At 37.7% G+C, this 24,555-nt stretch overlaps 1 protein-coding gene across 6 annotated transcripts in view; it reads left to right on the plus strand.

Annotated features, from left to right (window-relative positions):
- The window catches only part of HEPH (hephaestin), a 102,179-nt gene extending 78,655 nt beyond the window's left edge, over positions 1 to 23,524 (plus strand). For 2 of the 6 annotated variants that reach the window (XM_024240984.3, XM_024240982.3), the window contains exons 16-21: positions 11,174 to 11,280; positions 12,241 to 12,466; positions 14,962 to 15,101; positions 16,248 to 16,410; positions 19,784 to 19,828; positions 22,578 to 23,524. In XM_024240984.3, the coding sequence (XP_024096752.1) occupies positions 11,174 to 11,280; positions 12,241 to 12,466; positions 14,962 to 15,101; positions 16,248 to 16,410; positions 19,784 to 19,828; positions 22,578 to 22,810 (914 nt within the window). In that variant the 3' untranslated portion in view covers positions 22,811 to 23,524. Of the gene's footprint in view, positions 1 to 11,173; positions 11,281 to 12,240; positions 12,467 to 14,961; positions 15,102 to 16,247; positions 16,411 to 19,783; positions 19,829 to 22,577 lie in introns of those variants that run through there. The other 4 variants (XM_024240983.3, XR_008518091.1, XM_054544671.2 and 1 more) reach the window with 4 other exon arrangements.
- The last annotated feature ends 1,031 nt before the right edge of the window (positions 23,525 to 24,555 follow it).

Raw genomic sequence — 24,555 nt, forward strand, 5'->3', positions numbered from 1 at the left:
AGCTTCCCTCTTCTCTGATTTCTGTAGCCCTGCTGCCTTGATGAATCCTGACATGGTTTCTCTGTTGATTGGCCTGCAGGGCCAGTGTTCATTAAACTTTTTGTTTCCTCTCTGTGAGAGTGGAGTACATGTGCTGCTTCTGTTCTGCCATATTGGCCCCTCCCACCCTCTCATTTTTGAGGGGTCATTTTGTCAAATATAGAATTCTTTGTTGACGAGTATTTTTTTCTTTTAGCACTTTAAATATGTCAGTTGACTTATTTCTAACCCGCATGGTCTCAGAGAAGAAATTGGCTATTAATCTTACTGAGAATTTCTTTTCTGTGACAAATCTTGTTTTGCGTCTTTTCAGGTTCTCTTTGTCTTTTTAAAAATAGTTTAATTGCAATGTGCCTTGGTGTGGGTAGAGTTTTGCTAATCCTACTTTTAGTCAGTTGAGCTTCTCGGATGTGTAGATTCATATGTTTTGTCAAATGTGAGACATTTTTAGCCATTATTGTTTCAGATGTTTTTTCTCCTTTCTCTCTCCTCCTTCTTTGACTTAATGCATATATTAATCTGCTTGATGTTGTCCTACAGGTCCCTTATGCTCTGTTCACTTTTCTTCATTATTCTCTCCTTCTACTCCTCATACTAGATATTTTCTCCTCCTTCTTTGACTTCGATAATGCATATATTAATCCGCTTGATGTTGTCCTACAGGTCCCTTATGCTCTGTTCACTTTTCTTCATTATTCTCTCCTTCTGCTCCTCATACTAGATATTTTCAATTGTCCTATCATCAAGTTATCTGATTCTGCCTTCTGCCTGCTCAAATCTGCTATTTAACTCTTCTAGTGAATTAAAATTTCAATTCTACTTTTCTATTACAGAATTTGTTTGGTTCCTTTTTCTTTCCATATCTTTATTTATATTTGAATTTTGTTCAGATATAGTTTTAAGAGTTTTTCTTTATTTTTTATTTATGTTTTCAGTTCTTTAAGCATATTTAAACAGCTATTATAAGTAATTATGTCAGTGATATAGTGGGAACAAAAGTCAAGTTACATGAACCAAAGAGTAAAAAGGAGTTGTGGGAATGAAAATAGGGAGTATCAACAACTTTTCTCAAGGCTTGTTTTAAGGGGTATTGAAAAATGGGATATTGTAGTTCGATAGAAATGTGTGACTAAGGAAGGTTTTTTAAATGGCATAGTTTGGGCTGAACTGTCCAATACCATAGCCACCTGTTACATATGGCTATATGAACTTAAATTCATTATAATTAAACTAAATTATAAATTAAGTTCCTCAGTTATATTAGCTACATGTGACTACTGTATTGGATAGCACTGAAAACTTCTCTGATTTGCACCATCTTCCCTTTCTTTTATCCAGTTACAAATAATAAGGCATCTTTTCTCTCATTAAATATTAATTCCTATCATTCATACTCTGGATCCCATTCCCTCTCCATTTTTTTTACTTACCTAAGTCCTGTGGTTATTATTTCTCTCTCGGTCTCCTACCTAATTATCAGTCTCTCCCTCTTTGCTAGATCAACATGCTCTAGTACTGTAGTACCACCTCATTCCTGGTTTCATTTTCTATGCTTTCAATTATTCATGGTCAATCATAATCTGAGAATATTAAATGAAAACTTCCAGAAATAAACAATTTATAAGTTTTAAATTTTGTATCATTATAAGTGGTGTGATAACATCTCATACTATTCCAGCTGGGATGTGAATCTTTCCTTTGTCCAGCATATCCACACTGGATATGCCACCTGCCCATTCGGCACTTAGCTGTCTCAGTTACCAGATCAACTGTCACAGTTTTTCAATTCTTGTGTTAAAGTAGCTTTTATTTTACTTAATAAAGGCCCCAAAGTGGTAGAGTAGTGATGCTGGCAATTTGTATGTGCCAAAGAGAAGACATAAACTGCTTCTTTTAGTGAAAAGGTGAAAGTTTTTGAATTAATAATGAAAAAACTTGTATGCTGAGGTTGCTAAGATTGGTGGTAAGAATGACTATTCTATCTATGCAATTGTGAAGAAGGAAAAATAAATTCATGTAAGTTTTTCTGTAGCATTTCAAACTACAAAAGCTATGGCCACAATGTATGATAAGTGCTTAGTTAAGATGAAAAAGGCATTACATTTGTGGGTGGAAGATATAAACAGAAATGTGTTTCAATTGACAGTAATCGGTTTCAGTACTATTTGTGCTTTCAGGTTTCCACTGGTTTTGGAATGTATCCTCCATGGATAGAGGGAACTACTGTATAGTGAGAGAAGTTTGCGAATTTTACAATAGTATGATGAGAGTTTTTTCTGATGGTTTCAATTTTCTTATTCATATCTGAGTAAAGGCCATCAGTGTTGTGGAGGTGGGTGCGCTGGTGTAGGAGGTTTGAAGAAAAGGAAAAAATGTATGAAATTGTTGATTCAAAGGGTAGAGAAACAAACTTTTCTGAGAAATGGAATAAGACTGATGAACAGTATAGAGGACCCACGTGAGGTTTCAGATAATGAATTCCAAGAAAAATCAATTTTCTTGTTTTTTTGTTGTATCTTTTTTATGTCTTTTGATTTTCAATTTGGCAAAGATTTTAAAAAATTATAGTATCCTGTTACTGAGGATACAGTGTAATGTGCACTACTCTTGAAAGTTTACATTGGGGTAACATTTCAGAACGGAGATTGACGATGTGTATTAATATCACTAAACATTTTCATCCCCTTTGATTTTTTAATTCCACTTCTAGAAATTCATCCTAAGGAAGTAATCATAGATATATTCAATGATTTATGTACAAGGCTATATAGTACAACATTATCCGTAATAGAAAAAAGATGAATGCAACCCAAATGCCCAAAGGTGAAAACAGTCAAATTAATTATGGCAAGTCTATAAAATTCAGAGTTTATATAGCCATTAAAATCATGTTTTTGAAGTATTTTGATAAGATTGGAAAGTGCTGATGATCTAAAATTAAATGAAAAATAAGTCAGGCTCCAAACCATATTAAAAAGATAATCTCAATTTTATAAAATAAGAAAATATTCATATGTGTACCTATACATATCCCTACCCATCTACATATACTTATATGCCACAAAAGAAAATGCCCTTAAATATAAAAAAGTACTGATTTCTACACAATGGAATTATAGTGACTAATTTTCCTTTCTATGCTTTTCATAGTTTTCAAAATATTCACCATTGAACATGATTTAGTTGTGTATATTTTTAAAATATATTTTTAATCATGGAACTAATACATGAATGCATTCTCATTATAAAATATTCAGATGGTACAGATAAACAGAAGTCGCTTTGGTTTTCTTTCAATCTCAGTTTTCTTCCCAGAGGTAGCTCATCTTATTGGTTTGGTGCGTTTCCATTTAGACTTCTTTCTCTGTATTTGCATATACTTTCATATAAATATATTACTTTAATAACTAAAAAATTGTTATTTGTTATCTTTATTTTAAAATAAAAAGAGAGAGATGGGTAGAGAAAAATAAAGCAATGAAAGGGGAATGCAAGATTGGTGAGTGAACCAGGAGGCAATGGTGTTTGGAAGTCAAATAGAGTTTTAAGAAAAGGGTGGTCTAAGCGGTCAGATAGTGCAAAGGGTGAGAATAATGTCTGAATCCCATCCTTATTTCCATTCCTCACCCTTGAACAGCTAGGAAGTCTTCATCTGGGTGACCAGCTAGGCAGACTGGCTCGGATGTTGTTTTGAGATGCTATAACTAGAAGGTTTTTGAAGACAGCCCAATGTGCCAAGTGCCAGAGGAGATATGGTTTGGAACTCACTTTCTTTAATTAACCTCTGATTCTTGAAAGAATGAACAAAAGATTTTTTTAATCTGTAAACAAAACGTAACTGTAACGTTTACTCTAATGCAGCCTGACTCAGTATCGTATTGCTCCACAGGTTTTAGATACTTTTCCTTAATGAGGAGATGGATGCTTGACATTACAGCAGATGATTCATAAACTTCACATGGCAAACTTCTTAGGTTGGAACACATTAAATAAAGAAGTAGCTCAGAGCAAATGAAGATATGATGTCAGGTTTGGGACCTTCAGTGAAAATGGAAGTGGTCAGGCATTGCTAGTTCCATTCATTCAATTGTAAAAGCTGGATTCTAAAGTACAGGAGCCAAGCTGCAATGGGAGATGGACCTAACATGCAAAAGTGAAGTGGAGAAAGAGACTCGAATCAGAATAAGAGAGCATCAAGAGCTAAGAGAGGAGGTTTCTGAGCAGTTGCTGGAGACACCTTCATGGTATCAAACATTTGCATATTTTCGGGTGACTGTGTGTTAGCATATTGTTTTAGCTAAGCTTTCAGGAATGAGGCACAAGGTCAGGAAAGAAAGAAAGGACTTAAATTATCTATTTCTTTTGACAGCGTCTTAGTCCATTTTGCATGTTAAAAAGGATTACCTGAAGCTGGGTCATTTATAAATAAAGGAGGTTTATTTGGCTTACGGTTCTTCACGCTATGTAAGAAGCATGACACCAGCATCTGCTTCTACTGAAAGCCCAAGAAAGCTTTCAATTATAATGGAAGGTGAAGGGGGAGCAAGTGTGTTACATGATGAGAGAGGGAGCAAGAGAGAAAGGGAGGAGGGTTGCCATGATCTTTCAAACAATCAGCTCTTGTATGAAGTAGTAGAACAAGAACACACTCATTGCTGAGAGGACAGCACCAAGCCATTCATGAAGGATCTGCTCCTATGACCCAAACACCTCCCACTAGGCAGCACCTCCAACACTGGGGATCAAGTTTCAACATGATATTTAGAGGGGACAAAAATTCAAACTACATCAGATAGTATGAAAGTTGTTGGAGGTTGTATTAGTTTACTAGGGCTGCCATTATGAAGTACCATAAACTGACTGACTTAAACAACAGAAATGTATTGTCTGAATTCTGGAGGCCAGAATTCCAAAATCAAGGTGTCAGCAGGTTTTTTTTTTTTTTTTTTGACATGAAGAAAGACTCATTAAGGAGTGTACAGGAGGTGAGGAAGTAAAGAAAGTAGATGTTGGCAGGACTTTAAAAATGCTTAGCTGTTGAAGAAGACAAATAGAACAAGGGAGAGCAGTAGCTTGAGGGTCACAGGAGAGAGAAAGGAGAGACTTGAGCATGGTTTACATGGGGAAAGGAACAAGTAGAGGAGAAGTAGAAGACCCAGGAGGAGGAAGAGGAAATTCAAATCTGGCAAGAAATGGGAGAAAGTATGAACCTTGAATTGGAGTAGGAACACTTCCCCCTCTGAGGCTCAAGGGCTTGGTAGATGTGGATAAGGAATGGAATTTTAAAGGATGAGAGCCTTTGTAGAGTAGTGGTAAAAGGAATTTTCAAGATAGACTGCATGGGCTCAAATTTCAGCTATGATGTCTGATCTTCAGAAAGTGATATAATATCTATGAGCTGAAGCCTTAGTTATTTCATATATACAATGGAATTAATAGTAATATCTGTCTCATAGGGATTTTGAATTAATGTATTTTAAGTGCTATGCAAGTTTTTGCCAATATTCTTATTCTGTGAAATTTGAGTTGAATTCAGTTGTTGAGAGTGAGGAGGTAAGGAACAAATGAGGCTTGAGGAGTGTAGTGAAAGTTTGGACTTGTCACCCAGAGGAACAAGATTGGAAGCCATTGAACCAAATAGCACTGAGGACAGAATTGAGACTGGAAAACAGAAATTTGAAGAAGCAGCACTACAGAAGGCTGTACAGTTTTCTCAAGCTGTGTTCAGCACATCACAGTCTAAGATCAGAGAAGGCAGATTGCAAGATACACCTAGGGAGGTTAGTGGTACCCAACTTTAGTGGACATGAGAATCACTTGGAGGGATTGTTAAGTTGCCCATAGGTTGCTGAGCCCACACTCAGAGTTTCTGAATCTTCAGGTGTGGAGAGATTCCCAACAATTTGCATTTCTACAAATTGCTAAGTGGATTCTGATGCTGCTGGTGGAAGCAATAAACTTTGAGGACCACTGATTTACAGGAAGTTATGGGGTGGGAGTGGTGAAGGGGATGCATTGTGTAGAATAGAGTAACAGGCAAGAAGACATGAGAGTGCAGGATATTTGTAAAAGAGTAGTTCAAATGCTGACCACGGCAGTGAGGGAATTTGGACCAGATACGGAAAAGGATGGAGTCAGGAGGGACCTGATTAAAAAAGGTAGAGGAGAGTAGGGATCTTCACAAGGACATAGCACTTATCCCAGCTTGTAATTCTACATGGTTTTTTTGTTGGTTTACTTGTATATTGTTTCCTCTCCTGACTAGATTCTAAGAGGACAGGCACTATGTTGTTTTGTTGATGACTCTTTCCAATGCTCAACATGTAGTATGTGTTCAATACAGCTTTGTTGATTGTGTGAGTGAAAAAAAATTGCATGCTTTCACCTCTGACTCTTCTTTAAGCTCTCCTCATTCTTTGAGATTCAGACCAAGCCTAAACTCTTCTATAACACTTTCTCCGGTGATTAATACCTCTAAACTCCTGTAGTTGTTTAAGTCTTACAGTATAATTGACTTTTTTGATGTACAGTTGTATGAATTTTAACACACATATAGATTAATATAATCACCACTGCAATTAGGAATTAGAGCAGTTACTTTCTTGCTATCCCCACCCTCTTTGAACCACTGATCTGTTCTCAATTCCTATTGTCACATCTTTCCTAGAAAAAATATGCGTATATATGTATATATATTCTTTGATTTATATAAGTGATATCTACATATAAATGGAATATATTTATGTATATAAATGGAATAATACAGTATGCAATACTTCAGGATTAACCTTTTTCACTCAGCATAATTCTCTGGAGATTCATCTAAGTTGTTGTATGTGTCAATAGTTTACTATTTTTTATTGCTGAGTAGTATTCCATGGTATGAATGTACATTTTGTACAACTTTTCACAGTTAAAGGGAATTTAGATTTTATCCAGTTATTAGCTCTTATTAATAAAATTACTATGACTATCTGTATAGAGGCATTGATTGATTGATTGATTGAGGCAGAGTCTCGGTCTGTCACTTAGGCTGGAGTTTAGTGGCACAATCTTGGCTAACTGCAACCTCTCCCCCCAGGTTCAAGTGACTCTCATACATCAGCCTCCCAAGTAGCTGGGATTACAGGTGCCCACCACCACACTAAGCTAATTTTTGTATTTTTAGCAGAGATAGGTTTTGCCATGTTGGCCAGGCTGGTCTCAAACTCCTGACCTCAAGTGATCCATCCACCTTGGCCTCCCAGTGTGCTGGGATTACAGGTGCTGTGTAGAAGCTTTTATGTGAACATCATTCACATTTCTCTATGGTGGATACCTAGAACTAGGACTTCTGGATTATATAGTAAGGGGATATTTAACTTTATAAGGAACTGCCAAACTTTTTTCCAGAGTGTCTGAACCATTTTACATTCCCATCAGCAAAGTGTGAGTGATTCAGTTGTTCCACATCCTTGCCAGCATTTGGTGTTATCACTGATTTTTAAAGGCCATTGTGACAGGTGTGTAATGATATCTCATTGTAATTTTGACTTGCATTTGCTAAATGGCTAATAATGTTTAACATCTATCATATGTTTATTTGTCATTCTTATATCTTGTGTTGTGAAATGTCAGTTCAATTTTTTTGCCTATTTTTAATTGGGTTGTTTTTATTTTGTTAAAATTTAAGAGTTCTTTATGTATTTTGGATACAAGAGTGAAACCTTGACTACTATGGTCTGTCCAGCGCTCTCTGAGGAAATTATATTTAGGCTGATTCTTGAATGTACCATAGAATTCAGCCATATTAAGAAAGTTACAGGACAGCTTCAACTGCAAGTGTAAATACCTTGAGACAGGAATGATCTCAGTGTATTTAAGGAATAATAAGAAGACAGTGTGGCTGTAGCATGCTGAGAATGATGAAGAATAATAAGAAATGAGTTTGTAGATATAAAGAAGGATAAGTAAGATCATGTAGAGTCTTGCAAGCCGTGGTAGGGGATTTTTATTTAGTTTTACTCACAGTGAGGAGCTGTTGCAGAGATGTGGCATGGTTTACTTTGTACTTTAAAAGGTTACATTTGTTGTTATGTGAAGCATATGTTATGAGAGGAACAAGATAGGTGGCTATTGTAGTTTTTCAGGTGACAGAAGATAATGGCACAGACTATGGTGTTAGCTGTGGAGATGGGTAGAAGTGGATAATATGAGATATACTTTTCAGGTAGATCCCTCAGAATTTTGATGATAGATATGAGATGTGAGGGAGTGATAATAGTCAAAGACAACTCTTGAGTTTTTGGTTTACATAAGTGGTTGCACTATCTATTGAGATAAGGAAGACTGAAGAGGAGAAGGTTTGAGGGAAAAGTCAAATATTTATTTTTAATATGTTGAGTCTGAGATAAAAATTAGACAAATGGAGGTGCCAAGAAGGTAGTTGAATAAGTCTTGAACTCGATGGAGAGGTTGGAGAGAAGTTCATGTAAACAGAACAACATGACAAAAGATACAGAGCTGTGAAAGTATGAGGTATGCCCAGAGGTGAGCAAGTAGTTAGGTTTGACCAGTATATATTTTGCAGAACTAGAAAGAGTAAGAGATATGGCTGAAAAGGCAGGCCAGGGCTGAGTTAGAGAGGGCTTAGCTGATGGGGAAATTTTTGAAATTTATTATTTGAATATTAGGGAGCCATTACAGGCCTTTGATAAAAGGTATGACATGAACAAAGAAAGATTTTGGAAAGACTAATATGGCATAGCCAAAACAATGTTAAAAAAGAACAAAGTTGGAGAACTCATACTTACTGGTTTCTAAACTTACTACAAAGCATAGAATTCAAGATTGTGTGGCATTGGCGTAAGGATAGACAGATAGATCAATAGAATAGAATTGAAGATCCAGAAATAAACCCTCTCATTTTTGGTCAATTGATTTTCAACAAAAGTGCCAAGACCTTTCAATGGAAAAAAATAGTCTTTTCAATAAATTGTGCTGAGGCAATTGGATATCCACATACAAAACTATGAAATTGGACCTCTAACTCACAACATACAGAAAAATCAACACAAAATGGATCAAAGACCTAAATATAAAAGCTAAAGCTATAAAACTTTTAGAAGAAAACAAAGGAGCAAACCTTCATAACCTTGGATTAGGCAATAATTTCTTATACACAACACTAAAAGCACAAGTGAACAAATAAATTGAAATACCTTAAAATTTAAAATATGCTTTAAAGGACACCATAAAAAAGTGAAAACACAATCCACAGGATGTGAAACAATTTGACAATCATATATCTGATAAGGGACTTGTATCCAGAATTCATAAGGAACTATTGCTTGATGTCATTGTTATTTGACAATGCTATTATCAAAAAACCCATAACCCAATTTAAAATGGGCAAAGGATTTGAATAAACATTGCTCCCAAGAAGATGTTAAAATGGATATTAAGCACAAGAGAAGATGCTCAACATGGTTAGCCATCAGATAAATGGAAATCAAAACTGTAGTGAGATAACACTTTTCACATGCTAGGATAACTAAAATAAAAGATTTTTAAAAGCAGACAATAACTAATTTTCATGCAGATGTTGAGGAATTGGAACCCTAATATGTTGCTGGTGAGAATGCAAAATGGTGCAGGTGCTTTGGAAAGCAGTTTGGCAATTCTTTAAGTGGTTAAAACATAGCATTACCATATAACTCAGGAATAAATGAAAACATATATCCACATAAAAACTTATACACAAATGCTGATAGCAGCACTATTCATAATAACTAAAAAGTGGAAATGACCCAAATGTTCATCAACTGAAGAATGAATGAATAAAATGTGGTGTATCTATTCAATGGAATATTATTTGTCAATAAACACAATTAAGTATTGATATGTGCTACAAAGTGGGTGGACAATGAAAACATATTAAATAAAAAAAATTCAGTCACAAAATAAAATGTATGATATAATTCAATATCTATGGAATGCCCCTAATGGACAAGTCTATAGAGACAGAAAGTAGAATATTGATTACCTTGGGTGGGGTGGGGCAGGGGTGGATGGGTGGATTAGGGGATGTGGAGAGTACAGGAGTTTTTTGGTGGTAATGAAATGTAAAATGAATCGTGGTGGTTACAAAGTTCTGGTAATATACTAAAAACATTGAATTGAACATTTTAAAAGGGTGAATTGTATGGCACACAAATTACATCTCAATAAAGTTGTTAGAAAAGATTAATGTAGCATTATTTGGAAGATGAATTGGAGAGGGCAAGGCGGGAGGCAGAGAAACATGTTAGGAAGCTTTGTAATGGTTGAGTTAAGAAAACAAGGGTCTAAACTAGGGCAAGAGTAAATGATAATTGAAAGAAGAGGATGGTTCTAAAATATAGTGTAGAGGTAGAATCAATAAGACCTGCCATTTGGTTAGATGTTGAATTACGAAAGTGAAGAAGTAAAGATTAAAGTTTTGAGTCTGAGTAAGTAAAAGAGTGATAATGTTATTTCTAGATAGATACTGAGAGCACAGATTGGGAAACATGGTGGTTTTTCAAAGGAGGGAGGTGAGTTCATACAATCTGTTTTCCTGGTGCTGTCAGGACAATCTTTAAAAGACATTCAGCATCTAATTGAATATTCGGAGTTGGAGCTTAGTAACAAGGGGAGTCTGGCTGGAACTAAGTATTTAAGAGTCATCGATGCACAGATCATAGTTGACGTCAGAAAGGTGACTAAAGGTTCCAAGGAGAGAGTATGGAAAAAGAGAAGAGAACTGAGACAGAACTTTGTGCAAACAACTGTATTTAAGATATAGCAGCTGGAAAAAATAAACCAAAGCAGAGCACCCCACCCCACCCCCTCCCTGCAAAGAAAAAGATGATATTAAAAGCAGAGAAAAAAAGTAGCAAGGCTGCCTTACTAGAGGATTGGACCTGGGCCTTTGAGGCTAGGGAAAGTAGAAAAGAAAGGTTGAGGGTGTCCCAGGAGGGAGAAGAGCAAGGTCACAAAAATAAAATGATGGAGTAATGATGAAGAACGATCTTAAAGAAGATGGGATTCACCCACCACTGCCTCTTGGGGAGACCTGGGCGTTGAGAGAAATTTCTGACCCGGTGCAACTGGAGGTTCCTTGTTACACTTCTAGGTGAGGTGCTCACTTATCAGTGGAACATCCCAGAGAGATCTGGCCCTGGGCCCAATGACTCTGCTTGTGTTTCCTGGATCTATTATTCTGCAGTGGATCCCATCAAGGTAAATGCAAGATTAGCTACCTGGAGGTGGGTCAAACTCCCTGGCAAAAAGAAGCTATTAACCAGGTGTAGTAAGAAGCTTACTCCTGAGATTCTAGAGCCTAGAATTTGGGGAACATTCCTCAAAAGCTGGACTTATTTTAATAGACAGGAGGAGGGATGAAGGGAATGGGTAGCACCAGATATTTGTCATGAAGATTTTCTTCCTTATCTTTTCATTTTGGATCCTATAAAGCAACGTGTTCTCATTATAAAAAAAACAAACACACAAACAAACAAAAAACACAAAAGAAACCTGGGATTGGTTGTACAGAGATTAAGGTTCTAGTCCCAAATTTGGTTATAGCATGCTTTTAGAGTGACCTTAAATAAGTCATTCTGCCTCTGTTTTCTCATCTGGAAAATGGATTTATCGATCTAGCCATCCATCTACAGCCAGCCATTAGTAATCATTTATTGAGTGCCTACCACATTTTAGGCATTTTACTTGGTGCTTTGGATGATATAAATTTAAGATACATTTCACACCTTCAAAGAATATGGTCTAGTTGAGCAAGAGGGAACCTGGAGAAGGCATCACAATGGGAGGTGCATGTACTCTCGGCCTTAAAATCTGAGTCACATTATGCCATCAGATAAGGGATATGATGGTGGGGAGGGTACTGCAGGCAGAGGAAACAGCACAAAAAAGACACTACGTTGTAAAAATGCTTTGTAGGCTAAGAGGTCAATAAATAGTTTAGCCTAGATAAAGCATAGGTCAGATAGTGCATCTTAACTAAGTCCCAAGATAATTGTTAGAATGAATTCAAATAACATAGTGGGGTACTTATAAATGTAAGATATGAGGAAATGCGGAGAGGCACAGTGGGCTTGTATGAGAAGCTGGCTCCCTGCGGAGTACTGCTACCCAGAAACAACTCCATCTCTTTCTCTCTCTCCCACTTCCTCCCTTCCTCAGGACATGTATAGTGGCCTGGTGGGGCCCTTGGTTATCTGCCAAAAGGGCATCCTGGAGCCCCATGGAGGACGGAGTGACATGGACCGGGAATTTGCATTGTTGTTTTTGATTTTTGATGAAAATAAGTCTTGGTATTTGGAGGAAAATGTGGCAACCCATGGGTCCCAGGATCCAGGCAGTATTAACCTACAGGATGAAACTTTCTTGGAGAGCAATAAAATGCATGGTCAGTAGTAAAAACCCTACTCTTGTTCCAAAGCAGTCCCTACTGGTTACATGGGGATATTTAATAGGCCTATTGCTACCTAACGGAACATAATCCCAGAGAGGACACAAACATCGGAAGGTGAAATGGGGATGAGTTACAAGAAGCATTTCCTATTATTGTACATTTACATATACAAAGGCAGATATGTGGTCCAGGTTAGATTGTGTGCCCAGAAAGCAGGAAGTTGACTCTGTAAAGTTGCCATGGTGATACCAGAAAATTTTAACATATTAGAGAAGGCAAAATGGACATGTATGACCTTCAATGTACTTGTCAAGCTGGCTGCTTAGTGCCCCTCTATTTTAAAACCCTGAGTTTAGTCTCCCAATATCATCTTATTTATTTGCCACTCTAAATTTGGGATCTGTTATCTCAATGGATTCCAGTACAGCCAGATGAAAGCTTGTATCTTAGTCTCTTTTTAAAAGAGTTTCAATTTATAGATGGAAGAATTGAAGAGAGCCTCAGTGAGAAGCATACTGGATTTATGTCAGATACAAGGAAGAACTTTTTGGTACTTGAATGGATTTTGGAGAGAAATTGTGCATCAAAGCCTTCCTTTGCTTGAGAGATCTGTGTAGCTTTTCAAAAACAAGAGAAAGAGGGAAGAGCATAAGTGCAATATAATGAAGTGATCTCTCACTATTCCTTCTAGCCCAAGATTTCTTTGATCTGAGAATGAGGAGTATCTTTGATAGTGATTCTAATGGAACTAAAAAGTCATATATTATTATCCCAGAGATTTTAGCTATTTCTCCTTGATGGAGTGATGAATGATTCACATTAGAACAGATGATTCACAGACTTCACAAGGCAGACATTTTAGCACCTGTCAAATCAGAGAAATGGCCCAGGACAAAAAGGGAAAGAGGACACAGTTAGGTCCTGTTAATGCAGGGGTTTGGCTAATGCTTACTTTCTTCTGTTTGCTTATGTGTCTATCCACACTCTTCAGGTATAAATCTACCTACCTATCCATCTAGCAGGTATTTGTTAAGCAGTTTCTGAGTGCTAGCCCTGGAGATATTTGCATCTGAGGGGTAAATAAATAACATCCCTCTCTTCCTTTTCAGGTTCCTGAACCAACTGAGAAAGAGAGATGCTTAAGATCAAATGTGAATCTTATTACTAAGAAGGCTAATTGAAAAATTGGTTTCAGTTCTACAACTAAATGGGCTTACTAACACTTCTCTGGCAACAGATAGACATTTCCACCTTGTCATTGACATAGACGGGCAGCAATACTCTCCTCTTTGGCAGAGGGAGAATCATACCCCATAGTGAAATAATGAATCGGCTATTGCCCATTTCTGTGGCCTGATTGATGAGGGAGACAAAAGATCAATAAGAGGCTGAGTTGATCATGTTTAGTTTCCTCTCTGAAATCCACAATTTGGTAGAGGTAGACATAGAGACAGATTATAAATGATTGCTTCCTCTCTTGGGTAATAAAGTGGAAATTATCTTCCCTCTGTAAGAACATGAGAAGTGGGGGAAAATTGTCCAAGGAAAAGTCCTGGAAGTGTGAATTATTATAACAATGAGTAGTTTGATGTCCTTGGAGCATAGGATGTGGCCTGGGAAGAGACCCATGCATTAATATCATTATTAATTCTATGCATTAATATCATTATTAATTCTATGCATTAATGTTATTAATCCCATGAATGTGGCAGGTCTTTTTTTTAACATTTATTGTAGGCTCAGCTGTCTACTGGGTGTTCTGAAAAAATACAAGGAAGCTATAGTAATGCAGTGTATACATAGATTCTTTCCTGCATATTAGGAACCTATAGTCTAATTGGGGATGTAAGCTTTCACGCATGAAAAGACAGGTAAATGTAGAAGACAATTTCTTATGAGTTTCAATGAGTCATGCAGACAGTACTGGAGGAGTTCACAGGTAGAAGGGGCTGCAGGGAATGAGAGGTATGGAGAGGAACTAGGAGATCAGGAAAGTCTTTCTGGGTGAGTGAAGATTTGACTGGGCTTTAAAAAATGGGTAAAAGAAGGCAGGATTTCTAGTAGGGAATCTTAGAAACACAAGGACACAAAGAACATGCATGGACCATTTGAGGGATGGTGAAGAAATCACCCCAACTGGAATAAATGTGTTGGGTAGTGGGAGATGAGTCTAGGAAGGTGGTTTGGAGTTATATTTTGAAGGATCTTGTTGGGTGAAGTAAGGATCCATGGACTTGCTCTTTGGAGCAGGAGAGAGTAATTAAAATATTTTAAGCAGCAGAATGATGTCATCAGATTCAGTCACTTAGAGAGATAATTCTGATAATATCAATGTAAGAAGATACCTTGAAGAGGGACAGATGGAAAAAAGATGAGACAAATTAGAAGCCCATTGCTATCTTCAGTAAAAAAGATTAGGCCTAAGATAGTGGCAATGGGAAGTCCAAAGGAGAGATGTAAGAAGCTTTTTCTTTTCTTTTTTTTGACAGCAATCAATGGGAAACTCTATGCCAACCTTAGGGGTCTTACCATGTACCAAGGAGAACGAGTGGCCTGGTACATGCTGGCCATGGGCCAAGATGTGGATCTACACACCATCCACTTTCATGCAGAGAGCTTCCTCTATCGGGTGAGCTGGAAAGTGGGCTGAGTCCCTCAAGGATGATTAGAACAGTGGTTTAACAGCAATTGAGAAAAAAGGTAATAGTGTGGAACAGGTAACAATTAGTTAAAAGAGCAGAGGTCTAGTACATGGAGCACTGAGCTGGAAATTCTAGTCTGGCTGTATATCCTAGAATCAATTGCTTCCCGCTAGGCCCTAGCTTTCCCTTCTCATGTGGAAGAGAAAAATGGCCCATTTATCAGTAAGGAGACTGAAGGAATCAATATCAATTCTCAGTCAAGGACTTGAGACTCAATGAGCAGTGATTTTTAAGAACAAGGAATTTCAGAGTGGCATCTCAGAATTGCTGGAAGTCCTTAATCTATTGTAAGAAGAGCTTCAACTTAGGGGGTACATGGAACAATATGTGGATTTTGAAAACAGTTTAGTCTTAGGTAAAGGAGGAAGAGTTGGGGGCATTGATACAGACGTCGAGATTTAGAAGTGCTGAAAAAGACAATGGCAAAGATAACTTTATTTGAATCAATTTCTAAAGGAAATATATGCCTCATTCATAGGGGTCAAAGCTTAAGCCAAATTCCCCATATTTTAGCCTGCTGAAAATTATAAAGATACTTGTTTTGAACCCTCTAAAGTAACCTAGAAATTCTTTTACTTTGGGACACTTTAAGAGGAGAAAGTCACTTCTGTTGATTTAGTTTCGGTGGGTGGGTTCATTGGAGATATGAATAAAGTGGACTTTTCTCTTTTTTTTTGAGATGGAGTCTCACTCTGTCATCTAGGCTGGAGTGCAGTGGTGTGATCTCAGCTCACTGCAAGCTACGCCTCCTGGGTTCACACCATTCTCCTGCCTCAGCCTCCCAAGTAGCTGGGACTACAAGAGCCTGCCACCATACCCGGCAATTTTTTTTTGTTTTTTTTTTTGTTTGTTTTTTGTCTTTTTTTTTTTTTTTTTTTTTTAGTAGAGACGGGGTTTCACCATGTTAGCCAGGATGGTCTTGATAAAGTGGACTTTTAAAGCCACTCACTTGTCTAGGAACCTTGGAGTCTCAGATCCCTAATGTGGACATCACAATTTTTTAGTTCCTGAAAGCTCTAAGATGATTTTTATACCCTTCACTTCCTCTCCCTCATTCCCAATCTCTCTTGCAGAATGGTGAGAGCTACCGGGCAGATGTGGTGGATCTGTTCCCAGGGACTTTTGAGGTTGTGGAGATGGTGGCCAGCAACCCTGGGACATGGCTGATGCACTGCCATGTGACTGACCATGTCCATGCTGGCATGGAGACCCTCTTCACTGTTTTTTCTCGAACAGGTAAGTCCTAACTTCCCCAAAACGACCATCTTCTAACACTTTATCTAGCCTATAGGAACCAGGTAATACCAAAAAGCCTCTTTATTGTCTCCTTCTGATCCCACAATAAGCAGGTCTTAAGACAGAGCATAGCCTCCCTCTAGGTATTGGCCCAACCAGTATTTCTAATCCTCCATTGCACCTGTCCCTCCATTACCCCAACTGATATTTCTAATCCCCTGACACCTGTCCCTCTCCGAATTACTTCAAAACCTGTTGAGTTCACATGAGTTGACCCAGCCTGAAACGGGTTTGGCTCTATGCATTGAAGCCTAGTGCAGGCCTGCTTCTTTTGAAATAAATTTAACTTATATACAAATGTATTACTTGACTTCATTAGAGTAACTGATTATTTCAAGGAATATTGCTAATTAGTCTTTTTAAAAAGAGAATAAAAATAATTCTAATAGTCACCCATTAAATTGATTTGTTCTATGGGGTTGTGAAAGGCAATTCTTTCCTTTTTTCTTTTTTTTTTTTTTTCTTAGAGTCAGGGTCTTGATCTGTCACCCAGGCTGGAGTGCCCTGGTGCAATCATGGCTCATTGGAGCCTCAGACTCTTAGACTCAAGCAATCCTCCCACATCAGCCTCCCAAGTAGCTGGGACTGCAGGAATGTGCCACCACATGAGGCTAATTTTTATACTTTTTGTAGAGAAGAGGGTCTACCTATGTTGCACAGGTGGGTTCTAAACTCTTGGCTTCCTTCTGCAGCAGCAATCCTCCAACCTTCATCTCCCAAAATGCTGGGATTGCAGGCATAAGGCACTGAACTTGGCCTAGCTTTTATTTTTTAGGCAGGGTTTTGCCTAGGCTGGTTTCAAATTTCTGGGCTCAAACCATCCTTCCACATCAGCCTTCCAAGTCACTGGTATTACAAGAATGAGCCACCACATCTAGCAAGACAGTTTTTTTGGTTTTTGAATATCTTCATCTAAGGCTAGAAAGAGATATTGACCTTCAATTACAGCTTATCTGAGTTACTACCAAGGGTGGAAAAAACTTTTTCTTTATATTTTATATGGAGAGGGAGCAGCTGGGACAATTTCTTTACCAGCCACTCTTTGTTCTTCACCAAAAAATGTAGATGGGTAGGCTTTGTTGGCTTTTGTGTCTTTGGGTAATTAAAGGGTCAAATGTCTTACTTCTTAAGGTTCTTGACCTGAGTCCAGTCCCCAACACTACTTGCCTTCCAAGAAGCCCTGTAGAGCCTTTTCAGACCCATACAAATCAAGGCTGTTTTTTTTTCTATGCTTTTAAAGAATATATAGCCACCATTTAAACAAAAATGGTATTCTGGGGTTGTCAGTCATTGGCATTCTATCAACAGGAATAGTGAAGGGGAAAATATCTTTGAATATTCAAACAGACTTAGCAAATGTGGGTAGAGAATACTACTCTTCTGTTTACCCTCAGGGAGGGAGATGAATGATTGTACATTATGACTTCCTGTATAATTTAAAAGATTTATTCTCTATCAACTAATACTGCTAGAATGCAGCTTCCACTTAATTACTCAGGAGCTATTCCCTAGCACCCAGATTTACAGAAACTTCTTTGTTGTGTTGTAAGTACATAGAACAAAAGTCAAGTGATCAATTGATACATCATCAGGGTGATATAGATCCAAGACAACAGGTTTTCTCTATATGTAGTGATGGGTTATCCCAAATATGAACCATCCAATATATGAGACCATTTCAATACATATTGCCAGGGTACTTCCATGAGGAAGGATAGCTCATATCTCTCTGTGACAATGAGCCAGCCCATAAATCTTTTCTATTTGCCTTTTTGTTTTTTTATAACCTGCTATGGCCTAATTTCATATTGTTTCAACTCCATGTGTGTTAACAGGCCAACAGGAAGGACGAGTTGAAAAGACAGAGGGAAAAGGCTAATTTTTGGAACAAGGTTTCTGATAAGGTAGCAGAGAATGAGAATCTGAGCTAACAGGAAAGATTAGTGCAAGAGTGGAGGGAAGTCATCTTTCTACTGTAAGAAGAAAGAAGACAGAAAATATAAGGATCAATGTGTAGGTTTGACCAGGGGGTTTGACAGACTGACAGAGAATTTCAGCCTATGGTCTTTCTCTTCTCTCTGTTGGAGCAAATAGAGTCATCTGCTGAGAATGAAAGGCAGGTGATAGGGTACAGGGCTTGAGAAAAGTGGACAAAAGTTTGAAATAGCCACTCTCGGGATGGGAAATTGATAATTATCACCAGCCAGCATTGAGGGCTTAGTTGAAATTGGACACAAAGAATATTAATCTTTACAATTGTGTGATTTTCTCTAACAGCATTAAGCATACCAGACAAAATACAGGGAAATTACAGTTACTGGAGTTTTGGTAGATTATTGCAACACTCTTGGTAGATTAGTAGTTGAAGTGATAGACCTTGGAGTCTCACTTGGTCAGGAATGGAAGAAAAGACAGGAAGAAGCTACTAGGTTGAGGAAAAAAACTGAAGGTTTTGAAAGCTAGAGGTCTCATGGCACGGGAGGATAACAGGTTTTTGAAATAAAGTGTATTAGAGCACTGAAAGGATAGGAGGTTTTTGTTAGATTTTAGATTTCTGAGATGTAACAATTCTTGATAACAAGGTTAATGTGACCATGGGAGTGGTTGATAGAATTGGAGTAGACATCAAAGTTATTGGAGTTAAAAGGGCCAGAAACTGTGAGGCTTGCGTATTTGATGGGTCAGCACCCATGGTTGGAATTGAGGGAGAGGAAGACTGAGCCAGGTACGAAAGACTTCCATAAATGAAGAGAACTGCTAGCTAACAATAACAAGAAATGATTGTAGTTCTAGCCAAATAATATGAGCCTCAAAAGAGATGTATTTTTACAAAAAGAGGAGGAACAATGATCTCAAAGAAGTATTGAGAGGATGTGAATGAAGTATGGTCCTCAGAGAAGAATTCAGCTTTATTAAATCAAGGAGAGGAAGAAGTGTTCTGAGAAGATGTTGAATGTATAGAGAAGTATGTTTCACAGGGAGCAGGGATTTCTTGAAGGAAGTGTGGCAGATGGTTGGAAATAGAGGAATAATGGGGATAGAGGAAGTGCCAAGAAATATGTAGATAATAGCAGAGGGGTGATTTACATTTTGGACTCCAAGCCTGTTCTCTTGCCCATATTTTATGTCACTGTTCAAAATCAAATCAACATACCAATATTGACTTTGACTATAAAGTAGTGAATTCTACCTTTATTTTGCTTACTTTATCACAGAGAAATTTCTGCAACCAATGTTGACCTTTTATAGTGGGCCTATGGATTGGTAGGAAGAACAACAAGGCTAACCTCTTGTCTTTTTTCCCCCCAACCAGAACACTTAAGCACTCTCACTATCATCACCAAAGAGACTGAAAAAGGTACGTTAAATGATGCACAGACTGGGTAGTTATACGTAGTGTATCTCTGTGTGAGGTTAGGTGAGGTACCTTTAGGGGATGGGACTTATGTGACTGAGAGTTAGAATACATCAGCAGAAAGTATCTTGAGGCTTCTCCAAGACTTCAGAAGGCAAAGAACCAAGGTTTAGCTTCCCTCAGCAGGTTTATTCTCTCTGGCTTCTACCCCAAACCTCCTGAGTTAGGGAAAACAGCCTCTTCCCCATTTAAAGTCTGCTGTCTTAGCCTCTCATCTAATGTGTGTGTGTGGGGGGGGAAATTCTAGATACTAGTCAAAAACCAAATACTGCATGTTCTCACTTCTAAGTGGGAGTTAAGCTATGAGTATTCAAAGGTATACAGAATGGCATAATGGACATTGGAGACTCAGAACAAGGAGAATAGAAGGGCAGTGAGGAATAAAAAAACTGCCTATTAAGTACAATGTACACTACTTGGGTGATGGGAGCCCTAAAATCCCAGACTTTACCTCTGTACAATTCATCCATGTAACCAAAAACCACTTGCACTCCTGAAGCTGTTGAAATATATGTATATATATATTAAATCTAGGTCCTGCTGTGTTGGATGTGGAAAAGTTATAGTACAAATATGAATTCTCCCTAGGGACAGTGTGAGACTAGTTCAAACACCATATGTTCTTCAACAGCTATTTTTATTCTTGCCTCTTTCCCTTTCATCTATGGAATACCAAGGAGTTAAACCTTTGGAACCAGCCATTTCTGACCTTGAATACTGTAGAGATTATTTTTCTGTGCAGCCCAGGTCCAAATAGTGTTGTTATTCTCCACCTCATTTGTCTCTGGACTAGAAAAGATCCAGAAAATTATGAGAGCTAAAAGGAACATTAGAGATAATTAGTAGTTTAGTCCAAGGTTTTACAACTGTTTGGAGAAGTCTTAATGATCTGCCTAAGTATCTCATGAACTGTTAACCAGGGGACCAGGATATGTCCTGGATGGGAAGGGGAAAGGTAAGTTGTGATTGTGTGGGTGGGCTTTCAGGCCATGTCTCTTTCAACCTGAGCAACTAAATTATTTTATATATATTATATATATATTTATTTATATATATATTAAATATTTAAATATTTTATGTATTATATATTATATATATTTATTTTTATATGTTTTAAATATTTAAATATTTTATATATTAAATATTATATATATTTGTGTTCACACATACTTTGTGTGTATATTTGTATATATACATACATGTTTTGTGTACATATATACATTCCTCATAAGCTCTCATTTGTTAAAAAGTTTCCACAATGGGGAAAAAAGCCTTTGAAACTGTTGTTCTAATAAAACTCAATAATTTTCTACATGAGAAGCTGAGAAATTGAAAGTGATTTGTTCAACGTCACAAAAGGAGTATGTGGTAGAATGTAAACTCAGAACCAGAAAGTTTTGAGCTTCTATTTGAACTCATTATATTCTGTCTTCTCTCAGTTGTGTTAGAACATTAATTCAACCAGTTATACAATCATCAAACAAGTGTCAGGTACCAGGGATATCAAAATAAGTAAGACATAGTCGCTATTTTTCAGCGTATAAAAATGGAATGAGGCACAGAAATAATAATGCTGGATGCTGTGTGCTGTACAAAAAGGGCAAACAATAATAACAGTGAACATTTATTGGGTACTTCCTGTCTGCTAGATGATATACTAGATATTTTATAAGTATTAATTCACTTAAATTTTACAATATGCCTCTGTGTTAGGTATGGTTGTTATTCTGATTTTATAAAAGAGGGAACTGAGGTTTAGATGGGAAGTGAGGGATTAGGTCATTTGGCCCAAGGTCACACAATAAGTAAATTATGGGGGTACAAGGTACAGGCACTTGGAAAACATAGAGGAAAGAACAATTAATTGTCTAAAGAAATCAAAGAAAACTTTGCAGAGACATGTAACATTTAAGGTAGGGATAGAAAGATAAGGAGTAAAGTGTGTTCAGACAAAGGGATTAGCATGAGCAAAGTCTTAGAAGCCTGAAAAGGGATCACTTTTTATGAAGAGGAAAGAATGAGTTACTGTGGCTGAAAAGTAGTAGATAGGACTAGAAGGATAAATTAGAGCCTGATAGTGACAGTTGGAATGTCTGGTTTAAAAGTCTGAGCTTTTCTCTGTAGTCTAATTGGGAATCATCAAAAGTGTGTATGCCAAGAACTAACAATCAGATATTTCACTTGGAAAGGTCTATGTGACATCAGTGTTAACATTACCCAAAGAGGTAAGACTGGACAGCCTAGTAGCAGGTTCTTGTCATGGTTTAATTGTCAAAATTGCTATTGATAAGCTGGATGATTGAGTCAAATTTCTTTCTGAAGTTTCCCTTATTGCCTCCAATTCTACCCTCTGAAACCATACAGAACAAGTCAAATTCATCCTTTTTTATATCACAGTCCTTTAGATATTTGAGAAAATGTACCAAGGGCCTTCCCAATCTGAGTCTTAGCTCTTTCCATGAGTGGACTGGGGCCTCAGTGATTCTCAAGGACCCTTATAGCTGTTACATCATGTTTCCTTGATTCTCTAACCTCTAAATCTGTCTTCATCAGCTGGTTTTGTGAAGGATAAGGACGGGTCTCCTGTCCTATTTGGATTGACTTGTTTTTTTCAGGTGATGACTATAGATAGTTACCTTTTAGAGTACTCCCCATCCCAGGATGCCCTTTTTTTTTTTTTTCTCCATTTCAGCAGTGCCCACCAGAGACATTGAAGAAGGCAATGTGAAGATGTTGGGCATGCAGATCCCCATAAAGAATGTTGAGATGCTGGCCTCTGTTTTGGTTGCCATTAGTGTCACCCTTCTGCTCGTTGTTCTGGCTCTTGGTGGAGTGGTTTGGTACCAACATCGACAGAGAAAGCTACGACGCAATAGGAGGTCCATCCTGGATGACAGCTTCAAGCTTCTGTCTTTCAAACAGTAGCATCTGGAGCCTGGAGATATCCTCAGGAAGCACATCTGTAATGCACTCCCAGCAGGCCATGGACTAGTCACTAACCCCACACTCAAAGGGGCATGGGTGGTGGAGAAGCAGAAGGGGGAATCCAGCTTATCTGGATATTTCTTTCTTTATTTATTTTACATGGAAATAATATGATTTCACTTTTTCTTTAGTTTCTTTGCTCTATGTGGGCACCTGGCGCTAAGGGAGTACCTTATTATCCTACATCACAAATTTCAACAGCTACATTATATTGCCTTCTGACACTTGGAAGGTCTTGAAATTTCTAGAAATGTATCCTCACAAAGTAGAGACCAAGAGAAAGACTCATTGATTGGGTTTCTACTTCTTTCAAGGACTCAGGAAATTTCACTTTGAACTGAGGCCAAGTGAGCTGTTAAGATAACCCACATTTAAACTAAAGGCTAAGAATATAGGCTTGATGGGAAATTGAAGGTAGGCTGAGGATTGGGAATCCAAATTGAATTTTGATTCTCCTTGGCAGTGAACTACTTTGGAGAAGTGGTGAATTGGTTGTTGTTGCCATGAGCATGTACAACCTCTGGAGCCAGAAGCTCCTCAGGAAAGCTAGTTCTCCAAGTTCCTAAACAGTGGCACTGAAAGGAATGTTGAGTTACCTCTTCATGTTTTAGACAGCAAACCCTATCCATTAAAGTACTTGTTAGAACACTGAAAGACTGAATTTGGTGATTTTTGACGGTCTCTGTGGCTTCTGTCACTGTGATTGAAACAGAAAACACTTAGGGGGTGAGTGAGTATAGTATGTATTTGTCTAGCCTTTGTAGAACCTACAAGTTTTTTTTTAGAGACAAGGAAGCTGTTCCAGAGGAAGCATCAAAGAGTGCTGGGTACCACCCTAGAAAAGGAGCTGTCGCATAAATGACAAAAATGTTCTGAGTGCCAAGAAAATTTGCCAGAGGGAAATAGAAGTCTGAGACGAGACTCAAACCTGTCCAGTGGACCAGGGGAAGTAGGACCATATCTTATGGGGCCTTTTTGACATTGGTGCTGTGAAAGGTCTAGTTGCAACTTTGGGGGCTTCCTTATAGGAGGGAGTCATTCTTTCTGGTATTTTACAACAATATTCCTTTGTTACATGCAAATTTGAACCTCCATAAAATATTGGTTAGAGAGCACAGATAAGTGATAAATTTTACACTGGGTAAGATGGCCCACCCCACTGCAGTATCCATAATATTGTACCACATGGCAAGTGGAGAACAGAAGAGGTATCAAGGAGAGAAAAGATGATAACTATGTACTGTTTTACACTTTAAAAAGCATTTTAATTCTTGATTGCATTTGGATTACCTCAGGGCAAGTCATTTTACATTTGAGTAATGTTATCCATTTATACATTTGTGTGAACAAAAGCTTATGAACATTAAGTAACTTCATCCAAGACCCCTCAGCTAGAAGTTGAGCAGGGATTCATGTATTCATCTGTTTGACTCCAAATACCTATTTCATCCTCCTATATCATGAAAACATCCACTAATCTCCATTCACCTTACCCATATTGATTCCAACTTCTCTGTTTGTCCAGCAATCTGTCTGTCTAGATAGCAATCTCTTGAAGATAAAATGTAGAAACCCACAGAGCTGGTGTTCAGTTACCATATAAGTTTGGAGGGGAAAACAAAACACAGAGGCTATGATTCCTCTTGTTTTTCCATGGTCAATGGGTTTCTGGAGAGCTTCACTGA

This window comes from Pongo abelii, chromosome X, assembly GCF_028885655.2.
Source record: "Pongo abelii isolate AG06213 chromosome X, NHGRI_mPonAbe1-v2.0_pri, whole genome shotgun sequence".
NCBI classification, from domain to species: Eukaryota; Metazoa; Chordata; class Mammalia; order Primates; family Hominidae; genus Pongo; species Pongo abelii.